The 12,302-nt window shown below is 36.4% G+C and overlaps 1 protein-coding gene across 1 annotated transcript in view; it reads left to right on the forward strand.

Moving 5' to 3' along the window:
* The window catches only part of LOC150081847 (NIF3-like protein 1), a 151,753-nt gene that overhangs the window by 31,632 nt on the left and 107,819 nt on the right, over window positions 1-12,302 (forward strand). The window contains exon 3 of the mRNA XM_090379752.1: window positions 4,846-4,984. Within this exon, the coding sequence (XP_090235878.1) occupies window positions 4,846-4,984 (139 nt within the window). The remainder of the gene's footprint in view (window positions 1-4,845; window positions 4,985-12,302) is intronic.

A 12,302-nucleotide genomic window follows, 5' to 3' on the forward strand; every position in this document is an offset into this window, starting at 1 on the left:
ATTCATAGATTGTTGGATTAGCACACCCTGCTCACTGTGTCATCAACAAACTTAGATATTAAAGTTGATATGCCTATTGATAAATATTAAAAACATTAAGGGGACCCAACACTAAACCCTGAAGACTAGACCCTTATAATAACATTATTCCAAGAACAGCAATGAACAGTAATAATCATTGCCTCCTGCCACTCAACTATCCCTTTTTCCATACCAACACTTTCCCCCAATGCCACAATATTCCAGTTTGTATAGAAGTCATTCATGTGGAATAGTATCAAAAGCTTTTACTAAAATTTAGGTGTACACATATAGTGCAACCTCAATATAATGTGCCTCTTCATAATGTGGTTTTGGATATACTGCAGGTATGATCATGTCCTCCAAAATGAATTTTGAAAAAAGTAGTGTGTTCAAATTTTAGCAATTTCATATTGGAAACTGGAAAAAAGTGAATATTGTATATACTTGTATCTACTGTACATGCTATTATTGTATTTCCAAGAGGGGAAATTAGCTAAAAATTGGCTGTATATTCACTTTTAATATATTCAGTTGCAGAGTAGATTTTTAAACAACAGGACTCATCAGTGACAAATTAATGTAGACACCCAGTATCTCCCCTCAGCTAGAGATGCAATAAAAGAGCATATCAGGGGAATACGGCTACTGTTTGTCAAGTGCATTACATTATTACAAAGTAAATTTTTTAAACAACAGCACATGACATCCTTTCTTTGACCAAAAGTTACACTTAGGATAGCAAAAGTGCAGGGCTAACCTAGACAAAAATATACATGAACTGACAAGTGATGTATTGAGGAATCATACAACTTCACTTCAGCAGTACGATGGGCTGGACAGTTTGGTTTTGATTTAGTTTTCTCAAAATGCAGTAAATTCTAGGGCATCAGAAATAAATACATGGAAAAATTATTAAATCAGCAGCAGTGAAGTAATGGCCACTGAAAGAAAAAAATTATACAGTTGAAGAAAAGTTAAAGATTATTGAAAGAGTTAAGAGTGGTAAAACAAAATTAGCATTTAGCATTAGTAGAGGCATACAATGCAAGAAAGCAAACTTATGCAGCATCAGACAAAAAAAAAACAAAAACCCTCCCATTTCACCCCTCCATTGGTTTCAAATGCCTGTCCAGCTCAGCCTTAAATTTATTTAGGCTATCAACTTCCACAACAAAAGATGGAAGTCTGTTCCACCAATGAACTACCCGCTGGCTAAAGGCTAATTTCCGCACATCTATTCTACAACTGTCTTTCCTCAATTTGAATCTGTACCCCCTCATGTTCTTAATCTGAGAAAGAGGGAGAATCCCATCCGCATTCAGCTTGCTCAACCCATTCAAGGCCTTAGACATCTCAATCAGATCACCTCGCAGGTGCCTACTCTCCAGGTGCTGCAGTTTGCAGAACTTAAGCCTTTCTTGGTAAGAGCACCCCTTTGTTCCCCTCACCAATCTTGTTGCCCTTCTTTGTATTCATCCTAGCAACTCTACATCCTTCCTAAAATGAGGCCTCCAGACATGTACACAGTACTCCAGGTGTGGCCTGACCATTGCCTTGTATAGCGTGATAATCACCTCCCTGTCCCTGCTAGCAAAATTCCTATATATCATTGACAAGACTTCATGACCTACCCTAGCAGCCCCTCTGCACTGCTCAGCGAACTTCATATTTGACTGCACAATTACCCCAGGTCTTTTTCACTTTCCACTTCCCTGAGTGTTGTACCACACAGTTGGTACATTTCTCTTCGGTTATTTCTATCCATTTGCAGTACTTTGCATTTGTCAACGTTAAACTTCAGTTGCCACTTTTTGGCCCATTTGCCCAAGTTATCTAGATCCAGTTGGAGTAGCATACTGTCTTTACTGTCGTTAACAACCCTACCAACCTTTGTATCATTGAAAACTTGGACATTAAACCTGATATACCTTCATCAATATCATTCATAAATATACAAAACAACAATGGGCCCAACACCGAACCCTGGGGAACTTTACTAATAACATTTGTCTACGAAGAGCAGTGTCCATTGATTACCAGTCTCTGTCGTCTCTCACTCAACCATCCCTTTATCCATTGTAGAAACTTACCCTTAATGCCATACCTTTCCAATTTGTACAGCAGTCTTCCATGCGCAACAGTATCAAAAGCTTCCCTGAAATCCAAGTATATGATATCAAAATTATTTTTGGCATTCAGTTCCTTTGCTACCACATCATAGTATCCAATCAAATTGGTCAGACAAGACCTCCCTTTAACAAACCCATGCTGTGTCTTAACTATTACAACAGTCTTGCCTAGATGATCCTGCAATGCTTCTTTAACCAGTGATTCCATTATTTTCCCCAGAACACAAGTTAAACTAACAGGTCTATAGTTACCTGTGTCACCTTTTGATCCCCCTTTGTGAATTGGTGATACATTTGCACACCTCCAGTCAATGGGGATCTTCACTGAGTCCAAGGAAGCTCTCATAATTATGGCTAAGAATTTGCTTATTTCCTTTGCTGAAATGCAGTATATTTCTTGAGTGCGCAATTTCAGAAGGGAAGATCCACAGTTGGGTGAAAGAGGATGAAAAATTGCATTCATTTATAGACCCTCATAGAATATGAAATAGGCCTCCAAAGAAAGAAAACTATGGTTTGTGAAAACAGTGATGTGGACGAGTGATTAATACAAATGGTTTCTATAGAAGTGTAGTGAAGGAATACTGATAAATGGGATAATTTTGAAAAAACAGGCACTTAAATTTTATAAGCTACTTGGTGGAGATGATGACAAATTAAAGCTTCTGAAGGGTGGCTTTGGAGATGGAAGACTTGTCAGGATATCTGCGGTTAGTCTTATAGGTGAATATGCATTTTGTGACATTACAGCAGCAGAATTTCTGTGTAATATGATTCAAGATGGCGAATTCACGATGAACAGTTGTACAGCTGTAATGAAACAGCACTGTACTATAAACTTCTCCCTGACAAGTCACTGGATATTAAAAAGACACCCAACAAAGCAGTCATGAAAACTAACAAAGACAGAATTACTGTGCTAGTGTGCACAAACAAGACTGGAAATCACAAGCAAAAGACAACGTGCATTGGTAAAAGTCAGAGTCCCCTGTGTTTTAAGCACATCAACATGAAATTTCTATCTGTGATTTATAAAAATAGCTCCAATGCTTGGATGATGTGTGATTTTTTGCTTCATGGTTTGAAAGTGAGTTTTTACCATCGGCCATTTACTTTCCAAAAAAAAAACTTGAAGAAAAGGCTCTGTTACTGTTGGATCAATGCCCAGCTTGTCCTTTGGCTGATGTCCTGAAATCAAAAGATGGCAAAGTCAGAGTATTTCTGCCAAGGAACACAAGTACACTAATTTAACCAATAGATCAGGGCATTATTTGAGCCTTCAAAGTCCTACTGTGGTGAGCTAGCTGTGAAATGAGAAATTCAAGTTCTAGAATTTCTGAAAACATTAACAGTGGAAGATGTTGCAGAGCATATTGGATTAGCGTGGGAGAAAGTAAGCTCAACAGCAGTTGACAAATGCTGAAAAAATGTATTGGAACAGATGAGATCACTAATAATTATAACCCTAAATTAGCAGCATTTTCAGAACAAGTAGCAAAGGCTGCTGGAAACGTACTTGGTGGTAGTCTTGGAGCAAACTGACCTGGCTGCTTGGATTGTAATGGATACGGAAGCTATAGTTGCACATTACCTAAGTGAGGAAGAAATCTCAGCCTCTGTGAACAGTGAGAAAACAATTGACAAACAGAAGGCCAGTGATATAGGGAGTGACTCAGAAGATAATGTAAGAAAAGCACTGTAAATTAACAAAGTGCTTGAAAACATGAATGAGGCAATGGCATGGTAAGAACATCAGAGTAATAGTGAACATCTTCATTAATTGCATCTGATCACTATTAAGAATTATCTATTGAAAAAACCCTGTCATCAGTTCCGGCAAACTAAATTATAACTATTTCAGAACAGATGTGCAAAATGTAAGTCTGTAATGGCATTGTGTATTAGTAGAATGTAAAGGGAATTATATAACTTTTAATACTTTATCTTTTATCTGTATACTCATAAAACATTAGTAAATAAAGTATATATTTACTAAGTATAGTGTCTTTATGTTAAAAAACTTGGGGAAAAAATGACAAAATTTTTTCAGCTATAATGCACTTCACTTATAATGCAGGTATTAAAGTTGTCACCTGACAGCTGTGTAATATCAAGGGTGCACTGTAATGTCAAAATTATTTTTTGTATCCAGTTCCTTGTGACTAATCAAAATGGATTCTTTGTTAGCAAGGGATTACTGTATATGTGAATCATATCTCTATATTCCTATTTTAAATATAATGTAATTACAGAGCTACTCAAGTAGCTCAACACACCTTCTCTGAACTTGGAACTTCTTATATCACAGTTGGACCATATTTAGATAGTAAAGGAATATTTAACTATACTGAGATTTAATACTGATATTCAAAATAAAGTTCTAATTAATAAGCGCCAAACCATTTTTTTTTTTTGTGCTCTGACTAATTTTATTGCTCTTCTCTGCACCTGTTCCACAACAGATCTACGTCTTTATCAGTATGCAGAGGACACAAATTCCAAATTACAGTATAACTGAAGAAATTAAGTAAATTAATAATTGATCATTTATTATTTTAATGACGTTCCTAATTTCAGATAAGCATAATTTAAAACTTTTTGTTGAAAGTCATTTGGCTTTAGTACAAAAATTGAATTGATATATATTTCTCTTTCTCTCTCTTCATTTTTTTTCTTTTCTTTTTTTATACAGATGTTTCTTCATCATATCCTATTATTCAGAGTATGGCTATAAAGGATGCGTTTACACACTGTATAGATGCTACGCTACTAGCTGATGTAATGTTGGAGCCATTGGAACAGCTTCCTGACACTTCTGTTACTGTTCTCTTGTAGGTGACATTATATTACAAGAAAAAATTGAGTGGTCAGAATAAGTTAGTAATTAATATAGGTACAAAGTTCCAAAATAGGCAATCTTATAACTGGAAGTTGCTAGTCTGAGATTTTTCAGGTTCTCATATAGTAAATTACAGGCTAACCAAGTGTGAATTATCAAAAAAAGAAAAAAAATTCTTATAGTCTGACCAGAAGCATAAAATAATGTACAGAGATTGATATAGAATAATGTCGTTTTATATATAGAACCACAAAAATCTGGCACTTTTTTTTTTTATTTTTTTTATTATAATATTTCTCCATGAGTAGTACAAGGACAGAAGGGAAGCAGGTTAGCCAGACTTGAAAAAAAAAAATAAATAAATAAAAAAAAAAACACCACTGCAGGTTTCATGTGTATGCAACATGTTTCATTAATAATTTCTAAATGCAACTTTCTTTCTACTTTGTGTATTTCACAGACTATGTCATTATTATTATTATGTATTTCCAAGGTATTTTTAAAATCATTCATTTTTTTTACAATATTCAGTACTACTTCACAGTGTAGTAATTAATAATAGAATAGTCTGTGTTTAGTTTTTAAGGTGATTCGATTGTTGAAATCATGTTGCACTTGCTATACCAAACTGACTCAACGTTGCACTGTCCACTCATATCAACTGGATGCACTTCCTTAGATTTTGTGTTTCTTAACTAAGAAAGCTCCAGGTCCCGCTGGTATTTCTCCATTTGTTCTCAAAACCTGTGCTCCTGAACTTACTCCCTATTCTTTGCTGCCTTTTTTCACTTTCTTATTCCAAAGGTGTTTTTCCTTCTGTTTGGAAATTTGCTCATATCCAGCCAGTTCCAAAAAAGGGTGACAAATCCCTCCCATCCAATTATCGTCCCATTGCAATTACTTCTACTCTTTCTAAAGTAATGAAGAAATCGATTAACCGCCAACTCTTAAACTACCTAGAAACCTTCCGTCTGATCAACGATCGCCAGTATGGATTCCGTCAGTGTCGATCCACTGGTGATATTCTGGCTTATGTTACCCATTTATGGACTAATTCAGTGGAAAGGTTCGGTGAAACGCAAGTAGTTGCTCTTGACATCTCAAAGGCTTTTGATCGTGTTTGGCATAAAGGTCTTCTAAACAAGCTTCCATCTTATGGTTTGCCAACTGTTTTTAGTAATTGGTTATCCAGTTTTCTCTCTGATCGCTCACTGAGGGTGATGGTAGATGGCTTTCTGTCTTCTAACTTCTCCACTAATGCCGGTGTCCCCCAAGGTTCAGTTCTTTCTCCCACTCTTTTCCTCTTGTATATTAATGACCTTCTTCCATTGACTGGAAATCCTATCCATAGTTTTGCCGATGATAGCACATTGCATTCCACTTTCCATTTTGAGAAACCTTGTCCTACTCAATCAGCTTCAACTTCTCGAAAATCTGCTACCAATTCCTTAAATGCTGATCTTCGGGTAATTCTACAGTAGGGCAAAGACAACTTAGTTGATTTCAACCCTTCTAAAACTCAGTCTTGTCTTATATCTCGCAAAAAGGATTCTTCTGCTCCTATGCTTATCTTTAGTGACACTCCGATTTCTAGGCAAAATGATATATCTCTTTTGGGGATTACTCTGACTTCTAATCTCTCTTGGGACAAGCACATTACAAATATTGCTTCCTCTGCATCTAAAAAACTTGGTTTTCTCTTTTGCTCTTGGCATTACTTTTCTTCCAAACAGCAGCTCACTCTGTATAAATCGCAAATCTGCCCAGCCATGGAATATTGTTCCCACATCTGGGGTGGTGCCCCCAAAACCTCTCTCAGTCTTATTGATTCCATTCAGAAGAGGGCAGTTAGGTTAATGAATGATTTATCTCTAACAGAGTCTCTCCACTCACTGTCTCATAGACATACTGTTTCTGCTGCATGCCTCTTCTACAGATACTTCCATGGGCACTGTTCTTCTGAATTGGCTTCTATAATTCCCACTCTCCCTTTCAAAACAGTCCGAACTCATGCCGCCACCAGCCAACATCCATTTACTGTCCAACTTCAAACTCACAGAACCAACTTTTCATCTTCCTCGTTTATTCATTCAACTGCCGTTTTCTGGAACAACCTTCCTTCATACATATTTCCTGAAAATTACAGTCTACAGAAGTTCAAGTCCAATGTCAACAAATATCTTCTTTCATCTTCTCAATCTCCAACCCAAGCACGGTACTAAGTACTATAGGTTCTAATATCTCTCGTGTTTGGGGTTTACATAAAAAAAAAAAAAAAAACAGCAGTGCATTTCAATGGACTGTGATTTAGAGGACAACCGCCCCTCTCAGTTCTACCAAGCCACAGCACTTCCACTAGTTTGAGCCTTTTGCTTTGCTGCTCTGGTCTGAGTCATGATTTCTATTCAAGTTCAATAAAATTCCAATACAAAATATAACCCTAAACCTATATCCCAATGCAGTTATAACACTATATATATGTACTTCGGTATCGAATATTATCTCCGAGTTATGTTATATGACTTTCTTATCCCCTGTCAACTTATATGTATTAATTTATGATGGTACGTTTGTAATAACTAGGTCGCTATATTTATTTAGTTAAAACAGTACAATTTAATTGACAATGAAATTTAATAAGATTAATAAATTTTACTGATTAATTGATACTACTATACTCGCTATCTAGTTTTCCGTTAAACCTTACGTTAGCACATGTATCGTATAACAATGGCGGCAAGTTACGAACGGTTAATCTACAGACACGAGGTATTATTTACTTTCCAAATCGCACTATCTAAATTCAAATTGACTATGTCTATAAGCCACTTATAGAAAATAATTTAATCTAACAATTAAGTCAATAAAGCTGCTAAGTATAATTAAAAACTTTCGTTTGCAGGAGCTGCAAAATCACTTAAGATCAACTGTGATCACAAAACAGCATTCAGGAGCTATATCGAAGATGGAACAACTGTTAATAATATGGATGGAAAACCAGATTCAGAAGCGAGTATCCCTGAGTCTAATGACTTTCAAGCAAAAGCAACAAGTACAGGCATACCTCGGTTAACGTTACCTCTGATAACGAAGCTTCGATATAACGAAGTCCGCAATTTCAAGCCCCATTTAACAAAAAAAAATATTCCAGTTTAATCACCTGAAATCTAAACAAACTGAAGAAATTACGGAAACCTTTTGGGCTTCTCGTGGTTGGTTCGAGAAATTTAAAAAACGTGCCAGGATTCATAGTGTAAAATTAACAGGAGAAGCTGCAAATAAGTTTCCAGGAAAACTAAAGGAAATAATTGAACGTGAAATTTTCCACCAAATTTGGTGTTCACTGTTGACGAAAGCGGTTTGTTCTGGAAGCGGCTACCAATAAAAAGCTTCATTTCTATTGAAGAAAAATCAGCTGCTGGGTTCAAAGCAGCCAAAGACCGTTTAACGTTACTCTTTGGATCAAATGCCTCTGGCGATTATAAATTAAAATTGTTATTAGTTTACCATTCAGAAAAACCGAGGGCGTTAAAAGGTAACATAAAAATGAATTTACCTGTAATATGGAAAGCAAATAGAAAAGCGTGGGTTACCAAGGAGTTATTTACTGATTGGTTTGTTAACCACTTTTGTCCTGAAGTAAAACGGTATTGTCAAAAAAAACAACTTTGAAAAAAAGCTCTTTTGTTGTTAGACAATGCTCCGGGACATCCTACTGATCTTAACACGTTGGACACATGCATTCCTGTCAAAGTTGTGTTTCTTCCAGCAAACACAACTTCCCTGATTCAACCATTGGATCAGGGAGTAATAGCATCATTTAAAGCTTATTATCTGCGTCGAACATTAAGCAATTTATCTGAACTAGAGGATAAAGAGGAAATGACAGTTAAAACTTTTTGGAAAAACTACGCCATTAAAAACGCAATTGAAAACATTGATAGTTCTTGGAAAGAAGTCACTAAGAAATGCTTAAATGGAGTTTGGCGCAAAATATGGCCAGAAGTTGTACTAGAAGAAGAAAATAACATCCAAGAAATTAGAAATGAAGTTATCTAGATGGCTCAATCAATAGGTTTCGAAAATGTCGATGAAGAGGATGTTAGAAATTTATTGAATGCAGAAGATTATGGTTTTCAGTGGAAGATTTAGAAGACCTTGTTAGCAACGAAGACAAAGATAATGAAGACGAAGTTAAAGAAGTTCCTGCCGAAAAAGTGTTAACAACCAAAGATTTAAAAAGGTGCTTAAATGACATTGAAAACATTTTAAATTTTTTTGGTGAAAATGATCCTGATTTAGGAAGAAGTTTTATTGTTAAGCGATCAGTGTTAAATGCAATAACTCCGTATAGGCAATTGTTAAATGAAAGAGAAAAAAAGCATAAGCAATCAACTTTAGACTCATATTTTAAAATGTGATTTCACTTTGTATGTAAGTTGACTGTTTATTTAATAAAACTTTTCTTTGTTCGAAAAAAAAGCTTTTCATTTTCTTTACGTAGGAACGTATCCCTATTCTGGCCATAGTATTTTTACCTCTGAAAACGAAGTTTCACTTAACGAAGTAATTTCGTGGAACGCATCCTATTCGTTATTCGAGGTATGCCTGTATTTATAAGATATTAAGGATAAGTACGGCGAAACCCAACCCAAGTTCATGGCAAGCAATAGGTGGTTTAATAGGTTCAAGCATCATTCCACAACGTTAAAGTATGTGGTGAAGTCACCAGTGCCGATTCTGCGGCTGCAGAGAAATTTTGTGATGTGTTGGAAAAAATTATTGATGAAGGCAGCTATTCAACGCAGCAAATTTTTAACGTCAACGAGATTGCTCTGTACTGGAAAAAAAATGCTGGATCGAACATACATTGCCAAAGAGGAAAATACAATGCCAGGTTTCAAGGCATCATAAGATAGGGCCATGCTCTTGCTTGGGGTAATGTGCAGCGGGAGATTACTGATTAAAACCACTGCTTGTGTGTACCATTCTGGAAATCCTCGTGCATTTAAGTGCATCAATAAAGCCACCCTACCCATGCATTTCTGATCGAACCAGAGAGAATGGATTACAGTATCTCTCTTTGAGGACTGGTTTAAATGCTGCTTCATTCCTGAGGTTGAAAAATATTGTAAAGACAATGACGTTCTTTTCAAGATTTTGCTTCTATTAGATAATGCTTCTGGACACCCTACGCATCTAGATGATTTCAATTGAAATGTGAGATTCATATTTCTACCACCAAACATGACTTTATTCATCCAACCTATGGATCAGGGTGTTATTTTGAATTTAAAAGAATACTATTTATGCACAACATTTGCTCAGGCATTGTCTGCAGTAGACGATGAGAAAAATTTTACGTTAAGTGACTTTTGGAAATCTTACAATATTTACCATGCCATCTTAAACATTAATAAGGCCAGGAAGGAAATTACTAAAAGTTGTTTAAATGATGCATGGAAGAAAATATGCCCACATCACATAAAAGGCTTTGAAGGAGTTGAAAAAGACCAATCATATTAAGAGATTACAGATAAGATTGTAAAGGTTGCAGAGCTACTTCAGTTGGAGGTTGATGCCAAAGATGTGGAGGAGGTAATAGAGAAAGAATTATCTAACGAAGAACTTATTGACTTGCAGGCAGCGATAGTGAAAGAAGAAAATGCTGACGAAGCTCAAGATGAACCGAATGTGGAGTCAAGACACTTCATCACCAGAGAGATGGCAATGGCATTTCGTGAAATTGCATCAGCAATGGCAAGGTTTGAGAAGATGGATCTTTACAGGGAACGATTCTTAAAAGAGGGGTGAACGATATGCTTGCTTGCTACAAAGAAATCTATGATGAAAAGAAAAAAGCCACCGTCCAGTCATCAATTAATATGTTCTTTCGTACGGTTGAGCGGCCGACCCCTTCTAAATCTCCACAGCCCTCAACCTCTGCAGTGGTGTACTTACCAGCTGAAGACATCGATTCTGGTAATGATGCTCGAGAGGTAAAACTTGCTACCATTGTGCCTGTCTACATATTTCAATCATTTTTGTGAATGTCCAAGTGCGATTTATACAATTTATGATCTAGTATGAGCTCTTCATTGTCGTCGTAGATCTTGACATTTCATCTTTGACAGTATCTGTTTCTTCATTGCAAAATGGAATGTGCAGCATTACCATCTCACGCTTGTACTCATTGAGATCCTGAGCCAAATCATAGTTTCGATAGCGTATTATGCGTGTATACTGTCGTTCCTTTCAGATCTCGTTAGCGCTTTGTATGTAATTCGCGACAAAGCATGACACAGTAACATGATCCGACAGGATAGATTGTAACAATACAAATACCTGTATTGTTGCAATCATACTAATCAAATGGTTACAATCAAATAGGTAATTAGGCTATTGGCCTAACCTCTTCCAAACGTTGATTTGGTAGAGTAAGCAACAGGCATGAGCATAAATTACATCGTTCATGATTTCGGTTCTAGCTGTTTGAAATTTAGCTTTTTAGCATTAGCATTAGTTGAGGCATATGATGCAAGAAAGTAGGCTTATAGAGCATCGGCCAAAAAAAAAAAATAAATAAATAAATAAGAGTAAAAAAAATATAAATTAAAAAAAAAAAAAAAAAACCCTTCTCATTTCACCAATCCAGTCACTCCAAATGTTTTTCTGGTTCAGCCTTAAATTTATTTAAGCTATCAATTTTCACAACAACAGATGGAAGTCTGTTCCAGCAATCAACTACCTGCTGGCTAAAGGCAAACTTCCGCACATCTATTCTACAACCGTCTTTCCTCAATTTGAATCTATGCCCCCTCAGGTTCTTAATCTGAGCAAATGGAAGAATCCCATCAGCATTGAGCCGGCTCAAACCACTCAAGGCCTTGTGCCTCTCAATCAGATCACCTCGCAGATGCCTAGTGTCCAGATGCAACTTACAGAATTTAAGCCTCTCCTGGTAAGAGAACCCCCATTGTTCCTCTCACCAATCTTGTTGCCCTTCTCTGTACTTGTTCTAGAAACTCTACATCCTTCATAAAATGAGGCCTCCAGACCTGTACTCAGTACTCAAGGTGTGGCCTGACCATTGCCTTATACATTTAGTAGGTGTCATCAAAGATGTTTACACATAAAACATCGTTCATGAGTACAGGGTACACATGCGATTTTTTTTTTTTTTTTTGCTGATGCTGTATAAGCTTGCTTTCTTACATCATCTGCCATTACCAATACAAGGGATCCCTGACTTATGACTGCTCAACTTATGTCTTCCCGTTCATACATCTTTCCTTCATGTTTCACTTACA

This window comes from Mastigoproctus giganteus, chromosome 8, assembly GCF_048544385.1.
Source record: "Mastigoproctus giganteus isolate SK-2022 chromosome 8, ASM4854438v1, whole genome shotgun sequence".
Lineage (NCBI taxonomy): Eukaryota > Metazoa > Arthropoda > Arachnida > Uropygi > Thelyphonidae > Mastigoproctus > Mastigoproctus giganteus.